The sequence below is a fragment of the Haplochromis burtoni genome, unplaced genomic scaffold (genome assembly GCF_018398535.1).
Source record: "Haplochromis burtoni strain Fernald_Lab_line unplaced genomic scaffold, NCSU_Asbu1 Contig_79, whole genome shotgun sequence".
NCBI classification, from domain to species: Eukaryota; Metazoa; Chordata; class Actinopteri; order Cichliformes; family Cichlidae; genus Haplochromis; species Haplochromis burtoni.
Window position 1 is genome coordinate 763,524 of NW_024582440.1, and position 26,334 is coordinate 789,857.

The window sequence follows — 26,334 nt, forward strand, 5'->3', positions numbered from 1 at the left end:
GTCGTGGAATTATTGATGGAAAGAAATAGACATCAGTGTACGGTCACAGTTTAGCAGTCAGTCGGTAGCATAAAGGCTGTAACAGTGTCTCGCTTCTTGTCATTGTTTTGCTGTGTCCACTCTCTTCACTTCACTACTAGACCGTATGGACTTGGAAGAGCCGGAGAAGGTGGACAAGCTGCAGGAACCGCTGCTAGAGGCCCTGAAGATCTACACCCGACGCAGACGCCCGAACAAGCCTCACATGTTTCCCCGAATGCTGATGAAAGTCACAGACCTCAGGGGAATCAGCACCAAAGGTTAGCTTGTTTTTTTCATAGCACAACCACAGTTTGGAATAGATCTCAGTGTCAAAGCTCAACACGCATAAGTACTGAAATATCTTTTCAGATTTGTATTTTTTGCTCCGATTAGCTCAGGCTCAAAGCAGTTAGCGGTTAGGAAAAGACTGATGATGCTGGTCTCAAACTACGCTCCTATTGCTTGTTAGGCAACCACTTAAATAAAATAAATGTTGCCTCAAAGCAATTTCGTAACATTTAACAGACATTACTGTAAATTCATGCTTGGAAGAAAGGTCTGCCAGACAGCATATTTTAAATTACATGACTCCTGTCTGTTAGCATGTGACGGTCTTTGTTTCTTCATACCTACGAGTAAATAAATGTCCATGTGTGTGCAGGTGCAGAAAGAGCCATCACGCTAAAGACAGAGATCCCCGGCCCCATGCCTCCCCTGATCAGGGAGATGCTGGAGAACCCGGACTCCTTCGAGGACAGCAGCGACTCGGGTGACAGCGGCGCAGCTGCTCCCCCTGCCATTCAAGCCATCAAGCAAGAGGACAAGGCCACGTACGAGTCAGCCTTCGAGGAAGAAGAGGAGGAGGAAGAGGACGACTATTGGGACGAGGAGAAAGAGCGAGGGGCAGAAAGCGACGGAGAGGCGTGGGGGGAGGCGGCAGCGGGCGCGCAAAAGAAAGGCGTGACAGGGAAGACGCAGTGAGACAGAGAAAGAGAGACACAAGACGACACCGCTGCCTCGCACGGATTCGCCGAGCGCCGCCGCCGAGCAACGTCAGCTCGTAGAAACCTCACAGATTAAAGCTGTTAAAACGGCGTTTCGCACAGCACATATCCGTGTATACTGTACATACTGACTGAAAGGAAAATGTGTTCAATTCATAGTAGCAAGTGAGGAATTTGCAGACGCAAAAGCACTACATTTCAGTGGATTGATGAGGGCACAGTTAAAAAAGAAAATCAGTGCCAGAATGTTTAAAAGATATATATATATTAAAAAAAAAAGGTTTTGTCCGCACAAAGACAGGAAAAACAGTTGTTGAGAGACAAAAAAAGCACTCCTCCGCTATCTATTAAGGGCTATGCTTTGTATAAAATTGATGGTAAGAGTACATTGCAGCGACAGAACTCTTATGTGGCGTCCAGATGCCACAGATGTCTTCTCAGAATTACTTTTATTACTATTCAGAGATATGCTACTTATTTTTTCATTGTATGGTTTTTATAAGCATGTACACATTACTGTTTTGTCTTTTGTTTGTTTGTGGGACCTCGTGTTGCTTTTTTTTCTTGTGTATATTTTCACACTCAGTGCTCGCATCTGACTGGACATTTGTGCTTTTTATCGTATGCGTTAGTTTTATCGGACACAGTGAAGCAATAGCAGAAGAAAAGAGGAAAACAAAAAAGGAAAAAGAGCAATAGCTAAAGAGTCATGGGAGTCATGAGCAGGACTCAAACTCAAAGTGTGATCATTCAGGATTGGTGATTGGCTAATCTGAAAGAAATGCAAGAGGACTTCAGCTTTAATTCAAACCCGGGTGCTTGTGGGCCAAATAATAAAAATGTCAGAGAAATGCGGGAAAACATATCTCCAGTTGATCAGGGCCACGCTTCAGCTGTTTTTACAGTATTTCTTTTCTTTTCCATCAGACGTTCTTCTTTCACACAGGTTAGGAATCATTAAAACTTTCAGTACATGCACTCGTTCAAACAACCAGGTAAAGTTAAGCCATAAGATTTTCTTCCTGTTGTTTTAAGGCAAGCAAAGACTCCACCAAGCAAACACAACCATTAAAAGCCGTTTACATCACAGAAACCTCAGATGTGTGTGTGCGTGAGCGTGTCCCAATAAACAGGGTGCTGTAATAGACACGTTACATCACTGCCATCATCCACAGGAGTGAGTGTCCAATTATCAGCATCTGTAAATGTGTATAAAATGGATTTTGCAACTAAAAAAACAAACAAACAAAAAACCATACAAATATTAGATATTTTTTTCTTTAGGTTGGAGAAATCCCTCGCACGTACACTTGTTTTGGGACTGCTCGAGTTCTGGCCAACAACCGTCCGACACAAACAGGCACTGAGTGACTGAGTGGGGCTCTCGTGTGCGCTATGTTGATAAAGACAGAAGGCGTGTTAAATAAGAAAGGCCCACCAAGTTTGCTCCTAAATTTGGTAATTTTGCTGTTTTATTGTGAAAACCTTAGAACCAAACAACCGTGGGAAAGGACAGAACACACCTTGGACACGATCAGCCCGACTCAAACTGTTCAGTATTTAAAAGTATTTCATATAACCATGATAGTTTGGAACAGGTTTTTTCCTTCTTTTATTTGTTTTAAAACCTTGTTAGTTTTTTCTGGATTTGAGCTGGTGCAGTTTAAAAAGAGCTCTACACACACGTACGGCATTTAAAAAAGATCAAATATGGATTTTACGTTACATTTGGACAAAACATTTACAATGCTTACCGCTTTTATTAAGGTCGTTGTCTCTATCGTGTTCAGGGATTCAGGTTCCTCATGAGTTTTAATTCAACTTGACTTGTATCAAAATAGCTTTGATGGCTCTGACATCCATGCACTCACACACACACACACGGAAATCCAAAAACTGGGTTGATATGTTCTTGTTTTTACATTTTTATGAGAAGTCAATACTATATTTTGCTGTTTGGGGGCTCGTGATTTGTTATTTGTTGTTTCTTGTATTTTGATAAATGCTCTTTTTGTTCTCAGACCTTATAGCGTCTCCACTTGTCATCTTCTTTGAAATCCCTTTACACATCTTTGAACCAAGCAGCCACTCATCTTTTAACACTCACATACTTCAGTGTGACCCAGGCCAAGAATCCCCGATAATAAGTGTCTGACATTAATAAATGGACGACTATTTTTCCGCATGCTATCGCACAATATCATGTCCTGTTTCGCTTGAGACATGAAAACATAACAGCCACAATGATTTAAGTATGTTCTAATCTGTTATTGTCAAGATTAATGCAACATTTAAAAAAATGCTTGTCATAAACTAGTCTGTGCATTGAAAGCAGCGGTAGGAAATGTTGCATCTGCAGGACTGGTATATGTTTTTCCTGCACACACTGAAGTGGCAGTTCAGGCTCTTTAATGACCTGATGACTTCCCACAACTCCTCTTTTAATCTAGTTTGGCTTTCACTTTAATCTCACCTCAGAATACTACCTCAGAAACTACTAAGTTTTATTAAGGTATTAGGAAGTGCTTAAGTCGTCATTTACATGGCATTATAATATATAATTATTATGATTATTATTAGCAGTGATGTGGTAGCAATGAAGGCTGTATATAGCTACACAACTATCATTGCTGTACATGGTGTAACAGTAACACATGGATAAACATCTGTATTTATCAAAGACATACTAAGGAGAAGTAATGATAAATGATGAATTAAGTGCTTACTAATACTTATACTTAATACTGTGACACTATTATAAAGTGCTACCTTGAAATCTATCTGAAGAGATACGGGTCAAATATGACCTGGAACAGCATCGGTGTACAACCATTTCTGAACAATGGTATTAAATTTTCAAAGAACATTTTTGCACATTTCTGGGTCACTTTAGGAAAAATCATCAAATGTCACGGTGAAATAATGACGTTTAGGCACAGCACTCACCTGGTAGTCATTATTATGTTTTATTAAAGAGCACCATTGAATAACAAACTTTTACCTGAACTGCACCAAACGAGCCAGGAGCAAAGCATTTCGCACTTGACTGTGACCCACACCCACACACTTGACACACTTTGTGCAGTCGCACTCACATGCAGAGCCCGGGGGGTGGGGGGCTATGTGTGCAACTGATATCTCATAACAGCTGTGACACAGACACCTAATAATGAAATAAAAGTTCAAAAATATGAATCTTCATCTAAAAGTTCGGAAAGCAAAAATTCAATTTGCACTTAAAATTCATCCTGAGTGTCACTTAAGTTTGAATCAGAATTAAAACCACAAACAGCATAAAACAACGGCGAAAATTAGCCCACTTAAGACTTGCAAATTCCTAAAAGACACTCTTGAGGTAAAAGCACAATACCCTTTGTGACGGGGACTTTATATAGGTCTCAAGTGTTCTTATGACCCATATAAAATAATACCGCAGTGGTACACGGGAAACCTGCCATCCATCCCTGTGTTACCACATGGGGGAGTCAGCCAGCTCACTGCAGAGGCAAAGAGAGTTGAAAGTTTTAAGCAAAGGTAAATAATTCCACAGTTCTCCTTCTCGCTTAGCATGACCGTCCTATTATTTTATTCAGTCTTATTTTCAGCTGTGGCGGAGAAAAGAGGGCGTGTGAAGTGTAACTGCTGGAAAGCCAGCCGTGTCACCTGAAGACGGGGTTGATGAGCTCTGGTAGGATCAGTTTCTTTCTTTCAGCAGCGGAGGGTTCACGCTGCTCCCTTTCCTCATCCTGGTTCAACAGACAGAGGCAGAAATGCAGGTGAACTGTGGGTTTGTATCCACCCAGAACACTTGGACACTTGGGTTTCAAAACGGAAATATAGTGTGGTACTCATTTTACTTTCATCTTATTTTCTGTGGTGTAAAAGAGCTCTGAGAAATAGTCTTTAATGAGCAATTAGTACCCAGTAGAGCGCAGTAGATGAAATAAATCGAATCAGCATTTGAAGAGATCATCATTTGCCTTTTTAAAACTGCTAGTTTAGGATTTAGTGAGGGTCAAATAATCTGGTGCAGGAGAAAATAGTTCTTCATGACTCTGACTGTATGCAACAACTGAAAGGCCTCAAACGTTTGCGCTGTACTAATAATCCGTATCAAATATCATCTACATTATACTGCAAAATGCAGTTATTTGTTGGAAACCACTTCAAATATGAGGAAGTTGTCTATAAGGAATTGAAATAAGCTCATTACACAAGCCAAAAATGATTAAATGGATTAGTTAGGAGACATGTTGTGACGATGGGGGCTCTCAGATGATACATCTGGTGCTTTTGTCTAATGTGACTTTAGACACATTAGACTTTGTCTAAAGTCTAAGACTTTAGTAGTTGGTTTCCAACAGGCAGCATTAAACTCACCTGTGAAACAGAAATTGCAGACTAATTTGGCCAACTAGTCAAATATTTCCCTACCTAGGTGTATCAGTCCTGGGTTTACCTGTGTGTCAGAGGCTGGTGTGTCTTCTTCCTCGCTCTGGATCTGTATCTCAGGAGGGATCTCAGCTCTGTCGGGCTGCTTCAGGTCATTGGACGAGGAAACAGGTGCAAAGACTGACCTGGAGGAAGCTGAGGAAGCACTCTCATCACTCGCAGGGGTAGAGCCAGGAGCTGTACGAACCAGCACTGAGTCTTTACCTTAGTTTTCATTACAGTTCAATGAAATAGCAGCGTGGCATGCAAAAAGATCTTTTTACTCACATATGCACGTGGGAGCTGTACTGCTTGCTTCATCTACTGACACAATCCCTAATCTCTGCTCTAACTGATGGATGCAGTTCACCAAATCCTGCAAGGTTCAAATTACAAAAACACAGATTTGATCGGGAAATGAAGGTGATGAGAATGAATACCTAAACTAATCAGCAGTCGCTCTCTAAAATGTGTAACTGAGCTTGGGGGAAAAACACATTTTGCTGTGTTCTGTTGCAGTTTAATTCATGCCTATCCTGTGAAGAGCAGAGCCAAAGCGCAGGGTTTAGTGTCCCTATACTGTTTCTTGTGGTAGATTAAAGAATCGTGAGCTGTGCTGTTGATCCGGTGTTGAATCCTTGCCTGGTTTTGAAGCTGTTCCTCCTCCCTTTCTTTCTGGACCTTTCTCAAACTGGTCCTCAGCTCCTGCAGCTCACGCTTCGCCTCACCCAGCAGCACCTACAGGGGGCAGCAACATTTATACTCAGACCGCCTGAACGCCCACCAATCTGAAGGGTCTTCTCGTCTTCCCTGCTGTTCATCACATGTTGTCGTGTTCATGGAAGCTTTTCTATTTGTGCCAGTATGTGAGTAATGAAAGAAGTCTGGCACAGCTCTCTGTACTGTAAGTTGAGCATCTCATGATGCAGAATTGCGGCACATAAGCAGTTATATTTAGAGCTGAACGGCGATTGCGATGTGCTTTGAGTTTCTTACTTTATTGTAGTCTTTCTCTCTCCCGAGCTGCACTTCTAGTTTCTCCCTCTCCATCCTCTCCTCCTGGAGCCACTCTTCCTTCTTCTGCACCTCGCAGGCAAGATCTTGCAGCTTCTTTTTGTCAGTCTGCACAAAAACATGAAAACAGTTTCGTTTTTTTGTTGTTTCTTCTGGCTTTTTTTGTTGTTGTTTTTTACTTTGATGCATATTCTGCATCCTCACTTCTGCTGCATGTCTGTATGCCTCTCTCTCCAAAGCCCAGTTGGCCCTCTCCTCCCTCAGGAGGAGGTTCTCCTCAGACAGCTGCAGAGTGAGCTGGGCCACTTGGAGTCGGGCTTGGTGCAGGTCAGTGTGGGTGTGACCCTGTCGGGTGCTCAGGTCCCTCAGCTCCCTACGCAGGCCTTCTGCCACGTGGTCGCTGGCCTCGAGACGTTCCTGGAGCAGTCGTGCCTCGGCCAGAGCATCCTCATTTTCCATCTTCGGGGAGTCAAGGAGCATGAAGAGAAACAATGTGGGAGAATATGCCAGAAGAAAAGACAGGAAAACATCTGATTCTCGTCTGTTTTTAGTGAGATGACGGGTTATTGTGTTATAGAGTGACAAGCTTCACAGCAGTTAACCTGCAGAGACTTCCTCTTCTCCTCATCGTGCTTCATTTGACAGGACATTTTCTTCACTCTTTCTTTCAGCCTGTGGTAAAAAATAAATAAATTCACTTTTCAGGCCAAAGTGGCTGGAGAGTGACTCAGCTGACATGTGTTGCGAGGGCTTGCCTTTCCAGTTCCCTGTTTTGCTCTTTCTCTCGCTCAGCCAGAATCTCGACATCCTCCTCCAGGTCTTTGATGCGCTGCTCTCTTTCAGCTTTTTCAGTCGCAAGTTTACTCAGCTCAGAGGCCAGACTTTCTTGACTGTATTTCGCATCCTTTCAGTTGCATGGAGAGAAAAGAGAATACATTTTTTCATCAATTTTCAATGATCAGCTATCAGTGCACCACTGGTGATCAGTGTGCACCTCGTGTTTTACCTCGATTGTCTTCAGCATCTCGTGGCTGTGTCTCAGGTTGTCTCTGAGCTCCATGATCTCCTCCTTCATTGCTTCTCTTTCATATTCCCATTCACTTCTTGCTTTTCTGCTGTTTTCTTTCTCATTCTCCGTCTCCTTTTTCGCTACATCCAACGCTTGCTGCAGACCTCCTTGCGTTTTTAAGCACTCCTCCAGCCGACTCTGTGGACAACACAGAAAGAAATGACGAAGCATTTTCAGGCATATTTCTAATTCCTGTGTCAAAGATAATAAAAAGAAATAAACATTTTCTCTTCCAACCTGCAGCAGCTGAGCTCTGGGAATGACTAAGAGCAGCTCTTCTTCTCCATCCTCTGCATCTTCTTCTTCTTTCAGGGTCTCAAGCTCCTCCAGCGGCTTGGGTGCACAGAAAGTGAAGGGACGACTACGGGCACACACCTCTCCTATCTTGTCCACATACACAAATTGGTACTCTACAGTACCGGGGCGGGGCAGGTATGATGCTGTATCAAGAAGACATTTCTTATTATCCTCTAGTGCCTAAAATTAGCTGTCAGTTACTGTCAGTTACAGTTACGATAATGCAAAATAAGGCCCAAATACAAAAAAACTAAACTAGTGCAGTACAATCTCATTATAAGCTCCTAATGCTTTGCATAAATTTGTTTTATTTGATCACAGTGAAAACATTAAAAACAACAGCTAATCTTCTATGAAAGTGCACAGCAGCATCTTTTTTTTACCGCCGTGGTATCACTTTGCTGTGGTGATGCAGCAGTGCACTCTGAGGTGTGTCTGTTACACAGGCCTAGAGCTCGGTCAGCAGACTGCCTGGAAACCCCAAATCCTTCCAGCAACTGCTGAACAACTGAAATTAAAACTTTCATTCTCTACATAGCTGGCAACAGGGAAAGCAGGTTGTTTTCCCCCAGGGTGTCAGGGACCACTGACGGGCGTAGTTGACTGTAGTTTAAGACATCACTGCTGGGTGCGACACAGAGACAGACTGCATATGAGAGGTGGACATAACCACTTTGACGTCCACATTTTGGGTTTTATCTGTCTGTTTATTTATTTGTTTGTCTATAGGTAGAAAACAAGCAAAGGGTGGGACTGATTTAGAAACTGATATTTCAGACATAACTTTTCAACTACACCCTAAATGATCTTTTTTCACCATCCTGTGTTACAATTAAGAATATAAACCTATCTGGATACTGCATACTGAGACGTCTACAAAATAGTTTTTCTTTGGTGAATCCAAAGTCTCCCCCTGCTGGCTATTAGAAAGAATGCAGGTTTAAAGAGGACCCGTTATGCTTTTCCTCGTTCTCTGTCATACATAAACAGTGGTGGATATTAAAGTTTCAGATTTTTATGTCTGTGGTTGTATAGTAATCACTCTGAGATGAAATGATGTCAAAGTGAAGGGATATCTATCGTATTCATTTTTTGAGGCACACAGTTTTGGAGTTTAGTCGTTGTGCTCATGAGGGGCAGCCAATGAAAAGGAGCTAAAAAGGCTTATTTCAGACAGATGCTGAACTGAGGTGCTGCATCAGAGCCAGGTCTAACATCAATAAAGTTTATTATGAAATATGAATCTATGCTTACAGGAACAAACAAACACACAGTATTTATCAAATGTGCAACCAGGGAGGACAGGGCAATTTCAGCCAGACAAACAAACAACAACAACAACAAAACAGACCATTAACCATCAGGAGCGTTTATGACAGTTCTTACCCTGGAAAACTGCACAGAAGTCAACACTGGTTCCCTCTGTGTAGCCTTCAGGAACAGTAGCCCATGTGTATGTGTAATACTGTTTGACTGAAGTCCATCCCATCTATAATAGGATAAACATACTCTATGTCATAAAGCACACAATGTGACTACCACGATGCAACACATGGGACGGTGCTGTAGTTGGTGACCATACCTCAAAAATTCCTATCCAGTCACTATTGCTCCACTGATGGTCTGAGGTCAGACTGTAGTGGCACTCCACCCTGGTTTGGGGGAAGTACACTTGCCCCACATTTCGAAACACCACCCTGGGCTGTTTGTCCATGACGATAGGAAGCTTTGCTGTTAAAGAAGAAAACATGCGAACAGCTGATGAAAGATGATAGCAGCATCGGTCCAGGAATGCAGCATGGTCATAACAGCAGTGACCTACGGCTCATCAGCTTGTTTACCTACTGAGGAGTTACATTATGCCATATAGCCTACAAAATAAACAGAGACCGAGAGATCTGGTTGTATCTCTTTGTCGTCACATATAAGAATGACCACTCTATTTAAAGACTAATGGAAAGTCTTTCAAATTTGTTTTTATTTATAAAAAGTCAGTTAGCTAATAGCTTTATACTAAAACATTTTTTAATATATTTAATTCCAAAAAAACATAAATATCATATAATAATGGTACACATAATAACATAACAAATAAAGCTTTTACAGAAATGTAAAAAACAAACAAATTATAATCAATCTTCCCTCATGTCTGCAGGCGAGACATTCAGCTAACAACTCAACTCGTTCCCATTGTTAACAAGTCAACAGGTCAATCTTGGCCTAAATGCTGAAACTCAGTGATGTTAATCTTACCTGAGTCTTCTGAAATGAACTCGATGGCTCTGCTACCTCATGCGGGACAGGAGCTGTGCATCAGTCTGTCGATACTGATGAGCAGGTGCAAGACTTTCACAACATCTCTTGAACCATGTGCAACCAGAGTAAAATTAGTGACACTCGCTGAGTCGCGGGAGATGCAGTTCATGAGTACACAGCTTCTCAACTGACACGGTGGAGCTGCGGACTTCAACTCCCATTACAATCACAGGACACGAGATCCTCTGCCTGGTGTTACTGCTGATTGCAGTTCTCAGTAGTGGCACGGGTGGGGGTGAGGAAATCATCAGAGCTTCACATTTATGTTAATAACAACTTCAGCGCACCCACCAGCCAGAAACCAGCAAGAAGCATAAAACCAGCAGTATCACAGCAAAGAGATTCTTTTTTTGTTTTGTTTTTAATATGGAAAATGAGGATATTCTGCACTTATTTCAATCTGATCTGATAATCCCGAACCAGTGATAAACACATCGTATCCAAGTTTGTTTTTTTAAGCAAAGACTGCAAATCTAATATCGTGTACCTTTCCCCCCCTGTGATTGTGTAAGAATCATGTCCCCACTCTGAACACTTGATGGCAGTGTAGCTTCGGCACAAAGCCAAGAGAGTTGCATTTGTTAACACGAAGTACTAACTGAGTAGGTTTCATGTGAGCACTTAATTCACACTTTCTCATGGTGGAAAAGTCTTTATGTAAAGAAAAACTATATAACGCAGAGAGGCTCTTGTGGGATGTTTTCCTATTGCCGTCAAATAATTTGATTTTAATTTTTAATATTATCCCTGCTGAGTCAGCATACCTGTAGGTATGATTTATTCTTCTAAAAAAAGAAAAAAGAAAAAAAAGCTGCAGTTCATAAATTTGCATTTAGGTTGAAAAAAAAAAATTCCATCTCGTCTCTTTCATGTATGTAATTCAGGTTCAGCCCTGCCAAAGGTTTCTTCCTGTTAAAGGGGAGTTTTCCTTCCCACTGTCACCAAAGTGCTTGCTCATGGGGGGGCGGGGTCATCTGATTCTTTTTAGAGCTATATTTTACATGTCAGTGTGGTCATACTGATAATAGTGCTTTCAACAATTATTCTTTTTATGATTTATCCCTGGGTTTCCCCAGTTTTCCTCTATATTTCTCTGTGGCCATAAAAGCGGAGAACTTTCATTAACTCAGTATTTCAGTTAATGACAGATTACTTTCACAACTGGCATATGTTTCAACAACCTGCTCCCTGCTAAACATATGCCTTAACTGGCAGTATAACTTCATGTTTGCAGCATCAGATTTGATCAGCCAGTATTTATTTCAACAGTAAAACAAAATTAAAAAAATAGTAAAATAAAAACAAAACTGAAACTGGAAAGTCAGTGTGCACACCCATAAAATACCAAGCTAAACGAAAATTTAAAATAGAGCTATAAAACGTGTCATAAAGAGCATCACAGATTGATTCTGCTCATGTAATTATCACTATATGAATATATTTTTTGTGCAACATGACAATAAGCTGTCTGTGCTGCCAGCTAAATTTATTTTGACTTTCACTAAATTCTGGTCTTTTCTAGTCCGATCTAATTTTGTGACCCTCGTTGATATTAACACAGCAACACTGTCCTTTTATAGGAAAGTCATCGGTCACATCTTAATTAGCTGATTAATATAAGGCCACATGAACTTTAATTGTAGGGTTCAGTTGTACATGTAGCACTTGTCATACGCACAAAGAAAAATACAATATTGAATATACACATACACCCTGAGCACCGTACAGTCATTAGTGTAGAAATATTTCTGGCTCCGTATTTTAAAGCCATGCTGCAGCCTCTGATCACAGCAGGAGTCTCGTCTTGAAGTAATGCAGACAGACCTTTAGAGAAGAAAAAGCAGTTGCAGAGCAGATGTGTTTACAGCATTTGTGGTAACAGATGTGGAAAAGCAGTAGTGTTACAGGTTCTCCTTGGAGCTACCAGCATGTGTTTGGACACACAGATGGCGCCATGAAGAGGTGAGTGAGTGTGCCCTTCTCAACAGTGCACCAAACCATCTGTGAACTGAAAGATACACAGGAATGCCACACATCCTCATCTGGTGTTGGAGTGAATAGATTAATCATGACTGATTGGTGCAAGTTTTAATTAGAAGGGATAGAACACCAAGTTCCTGCAGTTTGGCTTTAGCTACATCCTCCCAGCCCTTATTAGCCAGCGGGTTCCTGGGCGATGGATGCATGATGCCCTCAACACGCACATTGACACCTGCAGCAGACAGGGCCCGCCGCGCCCGTTGCTCTGCCACCTTTCCTACACCAATCACCATGGAAACGTTCAGTGCCTCCACCACCTGGCACAGTGCAATGTCACACAGGCGCAGCAGGGCCTCCCGTTCAGCTGCGGGCAGCTCGGGGGGTGTTAAATTCTTCCCGCTGTCGCTCATGAAGATTAACGGGCACAGGTTGTGCACAAAGCAGTGCTGGAAGAAGACCTCCGGGTCACCGCACAATTTTCTGAAGAAGCCCCAAAAACGAGCGCCGCTCACTTCGCTCTGAGTGCAGGAGAGCCCCGTGATTCGTCTCTTTGGGTGCTCATTTTGTGGGCGGCCGACCTCCCCCGTGATCTTCAGCCAGTCGACAACTGACTTCACCTCACCAAACGGGACCTGCGCAAAGAGAAGCAGATTATTTAAAGCAGCTCTGAGGTCAGAGGGAGCCTGGGAGTCTTCATGATGCAACACAGGGGTTTTATCATCTCTCCATTTTGTGGCTCCTCATTTTCTCTGTCCCCGGTCTTCCTTGCAGTGACCCTGCATGCTTTCTCTACATGACGTCTCAATTCCTTAAATACATGTGGAGGAAACAGGATGGAGAGAGATAGGAGCTATAATAGAGGATGAAGAGCTGTATCCTTTACAGATGCCACAGCAGTTTAATATCCTCATCATACAGGAAGATGACTACCAATTGTCAGTTGGTTAAGTTATTTAAGATGATCAGCTCTTCTCATCAAACTTTCTGCCCCCTCACTGTTGTGTGCGCAATCACAAAATGTCAAAGTGGGCTACACTGGGAATTTTAATTAAAAGTAGCGCTAAATAAGGGTTGTGGTAATTGCTGTTATAAACATGTAAGACCCTCAAATCCAGCATGGGGCCGTAATAAAACAGTGGACTGACAATGCAGCTGTGCTAAACAACACATTTAATTAACATGCTGTAAAATGACAGCGTGTTAATTAATTGAAGGTATGCGCAAGAGTATCTCTGAATAGGCTGAAGCTTGAAGCTGCAGAAGACCACACTGGGCACCAGTCCTGTTGAGTCTTCAGTTTGCATTGTTGCTTTAAAGACTGCAGTGTACCCATCCTCCGGCGTGATGCTCTCATGTCAATATGGACCAAAATCTCGATTGTTTCCAGCATCTTGTTGAATCTGTGACATGAAGAATTAAGGCAGCTTTGAAACCAAATGGGGGTCCGACCTAGTACTAGCAATGCGTACCTAATAAAGTGGCTAGCTAGTGTATATTTTGGTGTTAAAACTGTTAATATTGCTACATATTAGTCTTGTTTCATCACTTTGCAAAACAGTTATTCCATACAAAGCAATTTTCAAGTTCCTGTCCTGTGACACTGTTTAATTAAATCTTAATTCATTCATCCTGGTGTGTGCTGCATTTAATAGGCAGTATACACCATGTTGCAGGTCTCTGCTGCGACACCCCGCTGAAAACATGATAGGAGCGCCCCTGGCAGGCTGTCTCCTTAGTTTGTTTGCGTTAGCTTCCGCATTCACAGCCCTTTAAAACCTTTTACCACTGCTGTGCTCCTGTTACGGTCACGGCGATTTGGAAACTGTACTATGCCTCAAAATGTGTGCTCACCCCTGTCTGAGCCATTCCGAAAGGTCCGGGATTCATCCCCAAAAACAGGATCTTTTGTCCGGCCTGACAGTACTTCTCCACATAGCAGCGGTGGGTGTCCCAGGCGTACTCCAGCGGGTTGTAGATGTACCGGACAGGGTCGCTGAAGCGGAGGCCACGGAGGTGAGCGTTCAGCTCCAGTTCAGCCCGCAGAAACCTGGCAGAGGGGGTCTCATGAGCAGCATTAAAGCCCCGCTCCTTTGATTCACAGACGGGCACATTCTCGTCTCCACAAGCGACTTCACCGGCTTCACTCGCGGAAGAGTTTTCATTGAACATTTTTTTTAAATTATTATATATGCTCCCATTAAAAAAAAAAAAAAAGCAGCAATAACTTTGCGTTTTCAAACCGATAAAGTACTGAACCCAGGTTTTTGTTGTTGTTCGGGGTCTTTAAGCGAGACTATTTTCTTCCTCTGCGTCTTTCAGTCACTTGATTCGAGTCGGCTGCTGCCACCTACAGTAACAATGGTGTTATTACAGCCACCAAAAAAAGACAAGCAGAGTTATGACGGAGAGATTATTATGAGATGAAACTCAAAGAATAAAATCTATAGAAGACTACCACAGCAGCAAACATGGTGGCAGAAGTATAAAAATACTTTACAAAGTACTTTGTGGCAACATCCAACTTTTTAAACCGCCCCCTTAAAAAAATAAATAAAAGGGTTCAATATATAAAGCTAATTATTGAGAAGGAAGTTAGTTTGAATGCTAGTTCAAAATAAATGCCCAGAAGTGTTTAAAAGATGGCAGAACACACCGTGGACTGATTAACACAAATACATTTAACTGAACAAGTGTATATTAAATTTATATACACACACGCCAACTTCATTAGGCACAACTGTTTCACTGTGCGTTAATGCAAATATATAATCTGCAAAATCAAATGTCAGCAACTCAGTACATTTAGGCATATAGATATGGTCGAGATGACCTGTTGAAGTTCAAAGTGAGCATCAGAATGAGGAAGAAGCGTGACTTTGAGAGTGGCATGGTTTTTGGTGCCAGACAGGCTGGTCTGTGGATTCCAGAAACTGCTATTATACTGGGATTTTACCACACCACCATCAGAAGCATTTACAGAAGACCATCTCTAAATGCACAACACGCCCTGCAGATGGGATACAACTCCCGTTAGCTAACAACAGGAAACAGGGAACAGTTCACACAGGCTCACTAAAACCGGACAACAGAAGACTGAAAACATTGCCTGGACTGATGATTCTCAGTTGCCACTGCAACATTCAGGTGGTAGGAACAGAGGTCAATAACATGCTCTACCTTTTGAACACCAGTTACAATGTGAGCATGAACAAATCACAATAACCTCTTTTTTGTGATTGTCCTGATACCCTTCACTATGGGTTACAACCTTTGTCATAATAAGCTCACATAAACACCAGAGGAAATCATCTCTGTCAAAAGGACAATAAATAAAAATGTATTAAGTAGAAGTTACATTAAAATAAACAAAACATGGAGCCACCTAGATGTTAAATCAAATACAAGTGACATATCATTGAAGTGTTTTTTTTAAACTTACCTGAGATCAAAAACACACAAATTAAAAATAATAAATCATATTCCTTTACAAATTCTTTTTTTTTTATTATTTCAGCATAATAGTAAGAAGCCTCTCCTCTGATTTTCATACAGTTGAAACTAATTGGATCACAAGGGTACATATTAGTTAGCCCATTTTACATTAATCATTGTAACATTTTTTAGGAAGTTATTCTTATGCACTCATTTTCCTACACAAAATAATCAATATCAAGATCCTATCTTAACTGAGGACCATAACTCTGCATGCAAGACTAATAAAGAAAACAACTAATCTGTGATAGCTACTGTTATGCTGTTGTTCATCTAATACCATTGTCAATATAATTTACTACAAATACCAGGGACTTTGTATAAGAAAGAAAACATTTTCTTGCAGTACTACTGCCTCTAGTGTCAAAAATCACCGAACATCCTGGGCTCTCAACTGTACTGATCCAAATTGTTCTGTCCGCCTTTCGTGTCAAGTTGAGGAGAAATAGGCTTTGTCTAAAACCTAAAATCTAGTACAGATTGAAGGACAAAAATATCCATCTCTTTTTTTGTCTTTTTTCCTTACACTCCAGTGTTTACAATTTCATCAGAATAAAAAAGGTCCTTGAAACAATCATCAAAAATGTGATGACAAACTCGCAGACAAAAAAAAAAAAACAGAAAATAAAAGCCTCCTTTGATCTGTCTGTAAAAAGAAGAAAATAAAACCTCAATCTTACAACAGGGTTCTATTGCATTTAACAATGAGAATACTAAAAACAGTGAATGACAAAAACGTATTAACAAGTGACGTCTACTATATATTGTATTGCCCTTTTGCCGTTTTCAGTATGTGCTCACACCAGAAGTGTCCCTTCCACAGATTGGGAATAGTGTTTCCACAGCAGAGGATTTCATTTCTCAAACTTGGCTCCTCTGCTCTTTAAAAGGCCAAGCCGCTGATAACAGAATCCCATCTTTGTGCACACAGATTTGATAATCAATGGACCATTTAAAGAAAGCTTCTCATTAATACTTTTGGTAAAACATCACTCGACTCAGTCTTCCACTTCTCTGTATCGAACACAAACATCTCTTCATCCTACAATTCACAGACCATAGAAAGCGTGGCGGGACTCCCATCTCCACAAGTGTCATCTGGACCACTCACTATTTATCCGAATAAGACCGTAGTTACCAACAGATTATTCGCCCCAGTCTGCACTGACATTTCTGGGTTAAACAACACGACGACGTGATCACAAGTTTACCAGTCACAGAAAAGAGCGTGTTTGAGAAAGTCATTAAAAAGCAGCAAAGCGGGCCCCGTGGGGCCACTCCTTGCTGTACCGAGTACTTTCAAAAGTTAAAAGAAATCGCTTGTAACGCTATCATTTAGTACTACAATGACTATTTGTGTATCCGCAACTTAAGGCTAAACCCAAAGACGTGACCGTTATTCCACACCAACTGTATAGTAATGTCTGGATGAAAAAGCAGTTGTTAGGTGTGCGGCAGAGTCAAGCAGGTGTTGATCCTGCCGTGGCCTGCGACCAGCCAAAGCACCGCCGCGTGGAAAACAATGTAGCACGACTGTCTTCTCACACGGACCGCCACGCGCAAGGGCCTCCTTTTTTTTAGGATTATATTCTGTGTTACACCATCACCAGTAGCTATGACCCAAAATATTCAGTTATCACCATAAACATGACTTCTAAACAGAAGAGCACATTAGTCTGGTTCAGCGCCACTGAATCCATCCACATTCAGTAACCACGACAGCTTAAGGATTAAAAATAATAATAATATGATGATGATGACGAAAGGCTAGTAAATACATCTGATCCACAATAATAAACGGCCAAGAAAAAGGCAGATGAGAAAAGAAAACAACAGAAACATACTAAGGCCACAAGATTTTGTATACGCCCACTAATCTCACAAAGTGATCTGTACAAACATCACTGGACTTCAAAAGTGGCTAACCTGCATCATTATACACCAGGATCTATGCAGCATGAGCGAGCAGAGGAAATGTCCTGCTTTAGTGCTGCAGATCTCTATACATGTTCTGTATATTTACAGCTGAACACCACCACACGCCCTCAGTACACATGAAGGAGGGCTCGCCAAGTCTGCCGTCCTGTGTGTGACGCTCTGGGACCCGACACACGTTAAGTGCGCACCTCGTCGACTGCAGGTCGCACTTTCGTTTCTTGGAAGTCCTGGTTTTACAGTTATTGATATTAGTTTTATGTCACACAAAGTTACTCGGGTTTTCTCAGGATACGATGGTGACGGTGGCCAAAGACTGCATTTGAGCCAAATTCCAATTTACGTCAACACCTTGTTTTTCTTACAAAATAATCATTAAAACTGGACCTTCCGAGCTGAAAAAGCCAGGAAACACTTTATGCATCACATCAGATTTACACAGTAATAATAATAATAATAATAATGATGATGCTTTCAATGACCTGTCTTTATGCTTAACACTGTCCGATACAAGGCAAGTAAACTCCGATCTGTACATGAAATGCCAACATAGTTTCCTCACTTTACCTGGAAGAAAAGTTCAGTTTTAATAACTTTAACCTAAAATGCTTTTATGATCCTTTCCAGGCCAAAGAGAATAAACAATAACAAAAAATTAGAAAGAAGCTCAAATACTCTTCTTCTCCACCTCATCACACAGTCAACCGTTTCCTGTCCGAGCACCACCAAATGCAAATTATTTTTTTTTGAACAATAAACTTCTTTTTTTTTTTTGCAAAAATCAAATAGATTAAGTACAAAACAGGACCACCGTTTATCACAGAAAAGTCTCATCTTAAAAAATGGGAAGAAACAGAAACACAGTAAAAAGTCAACAAAAAAACCCACAAATGTCCCGCTGTCGTTATTAATCCCAAGACTCGAGCTGCAAGATCAGTCTGTGCTAGAATGTGATGGCACTCTGCACAGAGCTGAGAAGAAACCCTGTGGCTTGTCCCGTCTCTGGAGGTGTTGTGGATCCAGGGAAGATTGAATGTCAGACCGCCAGTCGACCCGGAGGTGGATGCAGGGGGCTCCAGGTTGGGGGTGCCGGTGGGGGTTCTTGGGGATATGGGCGTGGTTCGCAACAGGGCTGGTTCTCTACTTTGGCTACGCCGCGCCCCTGGCACAACCGCCGATGTCGCAACAGTCGGTCTGTGCGCGAAAAGTTCTTCAAAAGATAAATATTAGACACGGTCAAATTCAGGTCAATTTCAAGGTCATCATTTTAAAAAATATGGTAAAATTAAAAATGTCAGAGTAAAATGGAACTATGAAGGAAGGAATTTAAACCATACATGATTACTCTAAACTCAGGCGTGTCAGAGGGCAAACAAAGAGTGGGAAATGCAGAGAAGTCCCTAATATTTCAAAAAAGTGACTAACAATGTGGAAAAACAGTTGTTCCCTATATATAGACTTTATCCAGATGCAGTGCCATCAATCCATCCAAGTATTTATATGGCAGCATATTTTAGCATTTCTAGTTTTAGTGCATCGATAGTGGCAAAGATCAAATCACTCGTGGAGAACCCCTCTTCTTTTTTTCTAAGAATTCAGTCTGTGCTGATGAGCTAGACCCACTGTGGCTTTCACTGATAATTGTATTTATTTCTGTATTAACGTATATATCTAGTTCCATCTTCACTCAAACCATAACCCACAGCGCGTGCTGCTTCAGTTAGCTCGCCACAGAGCAAAACAAGGACTAATGTTGCTAGGTGCAGTCAAAGGCGGTGGAGCTGGAGTTCATCTGCAGTATGAGAATCTTACCTCTTAAGAAAAATAACTTAACAGCCTGATGTCTAAAGGAACTGAAAAGTCTGGTGGTGCTGATACAACCCACTCAAGTCCAAATTTGAAATTCAGCACGTATGACACCTCACGCGTGTACTCCGTGTTTATTCATACATACCTGCTGGCACCGTTCACACTGGTAAGGCTTCTCTCCACTATGGACACGCTTGTGTCTCTCAAGGTGGTAGCGCTGAATAAACCTCATATCACACATGTCACAAGCAAATGGCTTCTCTCCTAAAAGAGCACACAAATACAAAGTCAATGCATCAATTTTAGCGTCTTGTACCAACAAACTGCAGGCAGGTTTTTACTTACTAAATCTTTCTTTGCAGACTAAATTTCCAACACTTAAAAAAAAATTTTTTTTTAAAGAAAAACATCAGGAAAAAAACAAACAAAAAACAACTCCCTTATTAGTAAATTTCAACAGTGAATTTTCAGCATCTGATAACTGATGTTCTAAAAAGGCCTCGTCATCAACTCATTATGTGTAGATCAAAGTGGAATTTCATGTTTTTGTGGCCCGGATGTACACATGATGGAGGGCCCACAAATTGGGGCAACTTGTTTTTTTTTCTCTCTTTTTTTTTGGAGACTGGTTCAACATCCCATCAAATGACTTGACAATCCAAACTCGAGTTTGTTGTGACCCAGTTATGTTGCAAGCGCCAGTGCCTTTCTCCGAAATAAGGGTACGGTAGAGGAACGCATACCCGTATGAGTGAGGCTGTGTCTCTCCAGGTGGTTACGCTGAATAAACCTCATGTCACACATGGAACAAGCATACGGCTTCACCCCTACACACACAGAGCAATATATTAGCCCTACCACTCACAAGTCCAACAAACACAACTTTCAACCTAACTATGCACTCTGTACTTTATTTTTCAGACATAACGCCAAAATGTTTAGACACTACAACTACACAGCTCCGACCATTGGATAAACTAATAGACTTCAGTTAGATTTTAACATAATACAGGAGATACACATTTTGAAACAATATCACCAAAGCCTGTCCTGTGTGCTGTATAAGATTAAAGTCATTGTGCATCAATAATAAATAGAAATCATAGTATTTATTCCCTTTGAGGTTTACAAATTTGATGTTGGACCATATCCCCTCTTTACTAATATTATATATATTTAACTAAGTTACTCATGTTTGAGGCTTTTGTCAATATGTAGTGTAACAAATACTTTAATAGATTACTGATTAAATTACTACAATCATAAATGTAAAAATAAAATGAGGGTAGTTAAGGTAGAACTGGTAACTGGGACTATGTTTAACCTAGTTGTTTTACACTGGTTTGTCAGTGACAATTGGATTTTGTAACATTGAGCTATTATAAAAAAAATAATTTGACTTATTTTGTGGTTTAGGCTATGGGTGAGAGCTAATGCACCCATTACTGGGACACAGAAGTATCAGAATTGCCATTTCATACCTTTGATTAAAAAGAATCAAAAGACTTTAAGGACAAATTACTAAAATGTACACAAAATGTGTTTCGTGTTCTAAACATTTGATTCTTGCCAATCTCAGGTATTGGATTTGGAACGGGGTTTGAAATGATTATGACCAAACCCTACCTATAAGGAGATTCTTTCAAAAAGCTTTAAGCCTTCTCAACAACAAACCCAGAGTAACACCTGGTATTAGAACTTTAAATGTATGCAATCTGGACACATTATCTGTCTAATGAAATCTGATCCATAGACCTTTGGATTAACATTTTAGATTAATTGCATTTTCAACAGATAAACTAAATGATCAGTACTGCTCTTAATCGGGAAAACATGATTAAGTGCTGGTTCCAGGGTCTGTTTAAATCTCCTGGTATTAATACCAACCCAGCTACTGAGTATGTGTGTGTTTCTGTTTTCATCAATGTTGATGCTCTAACGTTGAAATATCAGATTTTACTTGTTGACACAAGTTCTATGTGTAGTGAACAAAAAAGTACAGATACAAATGAATAAGCCTCCAACATACGTCAGGGCTCAGCCTTAGACAAAGAGCCAGCCATTTGGGAGCTGCTCAGAGCAGAGTCCTTATCTCAACCAAGAGAACCCAGCTGAGGTGATTCAGGGCCTCCAGGACACTGTAGGCCAAGAGTTTCAGACTTTTCAATGCATGAGGAGACCCAGGGGAAGACTGAAGACACACTGGGAAAATTAGATGTCTTGGCAGCCTTGGAAACCCCCCAGGGTCCTTTGGCATCCAATTATAATACACAGGGTTTTCTTGATCTAGATAATGTATCCAGATACACATCACAACCAGGTTTAAATGGGGTGAGGGTGTTGGTCAGATATTCTGCAGTTCATATATTAGATTAACCAAACACACTACCAAAAAAAAAAAAAAAAAAAAAAAAAAAAAAAAAAAAAAAAAGTGTGAACAATGGCAATTCAAACATTCGGAGCAACTAACCAAACCCCTAGGGGAACAAAATACTGTTTTAGATCCAAAAGTATTCTCCCTAAGAAGTGCTAAACGATGTGCCTACTTTATAACTACACAGAAGTATCCTTTATATTACACAATAAAAGTCATCTACAGTACTGTGAAAAAGTTTGAGAAACTCGAGTTCTTAATATCTTTTTTACATCAAACAATATTATGATTAAGGTGTCTGATTGGTCCAATTCATTCTTTAGTAAAACAACCCTAAATAAATACAGTTACAAAGAACTTAAGATCAGTGACAAAATGAACATCATATTCTACAACAGATGCCCTCTACATGACCATAACATCATGGAGATGGTCTGGGATTACATGGAGAGAACGCGCTGAAACAGTCGATACAGACAAGAAAATCGTGGCACGTTCTCCTATAACTAACAGGCAGAATATGAAGTCTTTATATGGAGTTACTTAAAATGAACTATTCATGGCATCATCTTTTAAAATAGCCTTGCTTTATTTTGACTGTCCAAAACCTTTGCACAGTACTGTATACAATGTGATAAGGGCAGGTGCGCGGACGCATACCCGTATGAGTGAGGCTGTGTCTTGCCAGGTGGTAACGCTGAACAAACCTCATGTCACACATGGTACAAGCAAAAGGTTTCACACCTAAATGCAAAGCATCAATATGTTAATTTCAGGTCTTTGAGCTTCTGTTTTACAATCCATCAATCAATATTGTACTTTTAACATCAATTTACAATTGATGGGTTGTTAACCATGCTTCACTTGTTTAATCTAGCCAAAGATTACGCTCTAAATCCAATTAAGAATACATTAAAACTGTTGTTCAAATTTCAAATCCACAGCTAAACACATCTCATGAGCTGATGATATCGTAGTCCAAGATTTATGTACATGCCAAGATTTGTAATAATGTTTCCTTTCACAGATAATACAGGATAGCCTTGATTAAGATAAGTGCACTACTTAGTAAGAATAATAGTAACTGTCCCTATATTTAACATAATGAAAGTACTGTAGTACGGGTAAGGTGGGCGGACGCATACCCATATGAGTGAGGCTGTGTCTCGCCAGGTGGTAGCGCTGAAAAAACCTCTTGTCACACATGGTGCAAGCATAAGGTTTCACACCTAAACGCAAAGTAGCAATATTATATTACTTTACCTCAGTTTCCATGTTACCAATAAAAATCTAGGCTATTATTCATTAACCACACATTTGCCAATGCATGCAAAACAAAGATGACAAATGTTTTCTTCATGAAACACTAGATACCCACAAAAATCAGTTAATGGACCATTTTATCTATATAAATCAAGATATTAGTACTCCAAAGTGTTACAACTGAAGCTCGGGGTAAACTTTAATAAAGACCATCACTTTCTATAAAAGCATGGTTGTACTGTCACGGTTTGTGGAGACTGACCGTGCGGAGATGTGTGTGGTGGACCCAGGACCCCTTAGTCTTAATACTAACTAAGCATTTTGATCTCTCCTTTTAGGCAAGTAATGAAATAGGATTTCACAAGAAATAAGATTCTCTGATTTTTCTAATCAGCCAAATGTCTCTACAGTCCAGAGTTCTACAGTTAATTTTGTTTCAAAAGATGCTATGTGCTCAAAAGGGTGTCTGTTATTTTAATTAGATTACTAGAGATGCACCGATTGACTCATGAAGGAGCAGAATCGTCCTTTTTCCAACATTGTCGGCCCAGACTGGCTCCCATACGTTGGGTTACTAATGAGTTTCATGCATGCTTAATCAATTCACATCCATGGTCACAGCCACACGTTAACATGTCATTAGCATCTAAGTTCCTCACTGTGAGTCAAGGCACAAAGTTTGGCAAACTAAACTGGGGAGGATCACCACAAAAATGTTTGAGACTTAAATCACTTTGATCCCATTGAACATGAACGTGACTAAAGCTAGCCAGATCTCAGAGCCATCTGCAAACCAGGAGCCTCGGTATAAGCAACGATTTTAAGAGGTTAATATCAAGGGAAATTATGGAGATAAGTGAAAAACACAAAAAGTCAATGACCCGTTATGTGGTGAAGTTACAAGGATAGTGGAAAATGATGCAGGCCCTGACATTTGTCTTGTTATACAAATCTGTTGAACCCAATTTGTTTGGTAGGTGTGTACAGCAACCGGATTCTCCAAGAAAAATTGCAATCGGTGCATCTCTATAATTTCCCTATATAGCTATGCAAGATGTAAACTGGTGGTACTTGGTAATACTTGATATTGGTACAATAAAAGCTGTGTGACAGTGACCAATATAAAGTGTTATGGGCAGGTGCACTGACGCATACCCGTATGTGTGAGGCTGTGTCTTGCCAGGTGGTAACGTTGAAAAAACTTCATGTCACACATGGTACAAGCGTAAGGTTTCACACCTAAATGCAAAGCATTAAGGTATTATTTTCAGACTCGTTTTTGTGTTCACAATCCATCAATAAGCAAATTACTTAATTTATTCAGAATTGATGGGTTGTTAACCACTATTATTAATTTCCTTTTTTTAAAGCTGTAACTTGTTGTTCATCCAATTCCAGTAAAGAATACAAACTGAACCAATTCTCAAATCCACAGCTTAACACATTACATGAGCTGATGATGTTGCAGTCCTGTATTTCCTCACAGTCACATAAAACGTTACAATTATGAACATAATGTAGGGTAGGCTTCATCAACATCATTCTTCTGGCCACTTTAAAGTAACTAGCATAAACAGCTTACTCGTAACAAAATGCACATACAGTCTGATTTCAGTGAAATGGGTAAGGTGGGTGAACGCATACCCATATGAGTGAGGCTGTGTCTCGCCAGGTGGTAGCGCTGAAAAAACCTCTTGTCACACATGGTGCAAGCATAAGGTTTCACACCTAAACGCAGAGTAGCAATATTATATTACTTTGCCTCACGGTCTCTCCCTCTTTTTCCTTTATTATTTTTTTTTAATTTAGAAAAAAATATTTAAGCTATTGGTTATTAACCACACAGTGGCCAATTCATGCAAAACCAGAACTTTTTTCCCCAAATAAATTTAGATTATAATTGCCAACAAAAATCAAAGCAGCAAAGTACGGAATTATGGTTATCCTGTTGATTCTGACTGCTGACAGCTAACAAAAGACAAGAAAATGTTTATAATATTTATACATGACATGTTTCCTAAATATAAGTAATAAGACAAACTAACTAAATTAAATGTGCACACTTGCTAACAACACATGTCATGGGCACGGTGCACGGACCCATACCCGTATGAGTGAGGCTGTGTCTCGCCAGGTGGTAACGCTGAAAAAACTTCATGTCACACATGGTACAAGCGTAAGGTTTCACACCTAAACGCAGAGCATCAAGAGAATTATTTTTGATTCTCTACAACAGAGAAAAAAAATGTATCTATAATTATGCCTGATAAATTAAATGTGCCAGTGTGGATTAAATTGATATCTGTGGTTAATAACCAATGTCATACCCCTGAAGTAACTTACAGGGGTACAATCTAAGATGCTTGTTTCAAATTACAAACTTCCCAGAGGGGCTATTAAGTTCACTTAAACATGAGCTGATAATGTCATCTAGCTGAAATTATACTTTGAATGAATCTTATCATAAACTGTGTCTGAATACAGATTTACAAGACTAGCTCAAGCATACACATATAGCAGCATCCTAATTTTGTGACAGCTTTAAGATTGGCAGACGCATACCCATATGAGTGAGGCTGTGTCTCGCCAGGTGGTAGCGCTGAAAAAACCTCTTGTCACACATGGTGCAAGCGTACGGCTTCACCCCTATACACACAAAGTACCAGCTTTAGCATAAAAACACTCAACTGCCAAAATTGATCCATGTTAAACTTTACTAATTCCTTAGTAAAGTTTGGCTGCACTTATCAGCGCTTTGTTTAAACTGGAAATTCCAGCGTGCTTTAATAATCTGTCATTCCAATTGAAAACATTTGCATCTCTGAATAATAAGGACAATGCCCTCTGTGCAGAAAGTAGAATTAAAATTTTCCTAACCAAAAAAACCAAACCTATCAAAATGACAAAAAAAATATATAGAAATAAAAAATTGGGTTGAAAATTGAAGTCCACATTCCAACTAGCACAACAAAAAGTTTTTCACACTATGTCAATGGGTGCTTCTAATCGTGTAATTTCAACATACCACATACAGGTTTTCTGGAATAGATTTGTTCACGCTGATCACAGAAGGTGTGACAATTTTAGGCAGTTGGCAAACAACTCTGCACAAGACATTAAGTTTGCACATTCATTTGCGGAGCAAGAATTAACAGGAAACTGCTCTGAAAATCATCATACAAAACCTATCCTAGCACCGAAGCACAAATTAACTTTATCTTCCATAAGAGAAATCTGTAGTTTGGAAATATACAGCTTTTTTTAAAAGAGAGAAGCTTGTGTTAGTTCCTGACCATCACTTTGAATGTGAAATGACACGATTATGTGGG

At 40.3% G+C, this 26,334-nt stretch overlaps 4 protein-coding genes across 34 annotated transcripts in view; 1 reads left to right on the forward strand and 3 right to left on the reverse strand.

The window, feature by feature from the left end:
- Positions 1 to 3,052, forward strand: part of LOC102310532 (retinoic acid receptor gamma-A) — a 48,187-nt gene extending 45,135 nt beyond the window's left edge. For all 5 annotated transcript variants that reach the window (XM_005924852.3, XM_042222105.1, XM_005924853.2 and 2 more), the window contains 2 exons: positions 141 to 299; positions 683 to 3,052. In XM_005924852.3, the coding sequence (XP_005924914.1) occupies positions 141 to 299; positions 683 to 1,002 (479 nt within the window). In that variant the 3' untranslated portion in view covers positions 1,003 to 3,052. The remainder of the gene's footprint in view (positions 1 to 140; positions 300 to 682) is intronic.
- Positions 3,053 to 3,739: 687 nt separating this feature from the next.
- Positions 3,740 to 10,923, reverse strand: calcoco1b (calcium binding and coiled-coil domain 1b). The gene is made up of 14 exons (XM_005924845.2): positions 10,090 to 10,923; positions 9,419 to 9,567; positions 9,223 to 9,325; positions 7,777 to 7,979; positions 7,477 to 7,677; positions 7,226 to 7,374; positions 7,073 to 7,142; positions 6,675 to 6,929; positions 6,453 to 6,578; positions 6,099 to 6,194; positions 5,745 to 5,832; positions 5,485 to 5,654; positions 4,689 to 4,771; positions 3,740 to 4,522 (listed from the first exon to the last, which is right to left on the reverse strand). The coding sequence occupies exons 2-14, from the start codon at positions 9,548 to 9,550 to the stop codon at positions 4,495 to 4,497; spliced, it is 1,704 nt and encodes a 567-aa protein (XP_005924907.1). The 5' UTR covers positions 9,551 to 9,567; positions 10,090 to 10,923; the 3' UTR covers positions 3,740 to 4,494.
- Positions 10,924 to 10,975: 52 nt separating this feature from the next.
- Positions 10,976 to 14,301, reverse strand: smug1 (single-strand-selective monofunctional uracil-DNA glycosylase 1). Its single transcript, XM_005924847.2, has 2 exons — positions 13,984 to 14,301; positions 10,976 to 12,764 (listed from the first exon to the last, which is right to left on the reverse strand). Exons 1-2 carry the CDS (start codon positions 14,299 to 14,301, stop codon positions 12,219 to 12,221), a joined length of 864 nt encoding a protein of 287 aa, XP_005924909.1. The 3' UTR covers positions 10,976 to 12,218.
- Positions 14,302 to 15,611: 1,310 nt separating this feature from the next.
- Positions 15,612 to 26,334, reverse strand: part of znf740a (zinc finger protein 740a) — a 24,094-nt gene continuing 13,371 nt past the window's right edge. For 17 of the 27 annotated variants that reach the window (XM_005924825.3, XM_005924823.3, XM_042222104.1 and 14 more), the window contains 9 exons: positions 25,568 to 25,651; positions 25,112 to 25,195; positions 24,650 to 24,733; positions 24,161 to 24,244; positions 22,888 to 22,971; positions 22,403 to 22,486; positions 20,112 to 20,195; positions 19,514 to 19,632; positions 15,612 to 18,769 (listed from right to left, as the gene is read on the reverse strand). In XM_005924825.3, coding sequence (XP_005924887.1) covers positions 18,596 to 18,769; positions 19,514 to 19,632; positions 20,112 to 20,195; positions 22,403 to 22,486; positions 22,888 to 22,971; positions 24,161 to 24,244; positions 24,650 to 24,733; positions 25,112 to 25,195; positions 25,568 to 25,651 — 881 coding nt within the window. In that variant the 3' untranslated portion in view covers positions 15,612 to 18,595. The remainder of the gene's footprint in view (positions 18,770 to 19,513; positions 19,633 to 20,111; positions 20,196 to 22,402; positions 22,487 to 22,887; positions 22,972 to 24,160; positions 24,245 to 24,649; positions 24,734 to 25,111; positions 25,196 to 25,567; positions 25,652 to 26,334) is intronic. The other 10 variants (XM_042222097.1, XM_005924828.3, XM_005924827.3 and 7 more) reach the window with 10 other exon arrangements.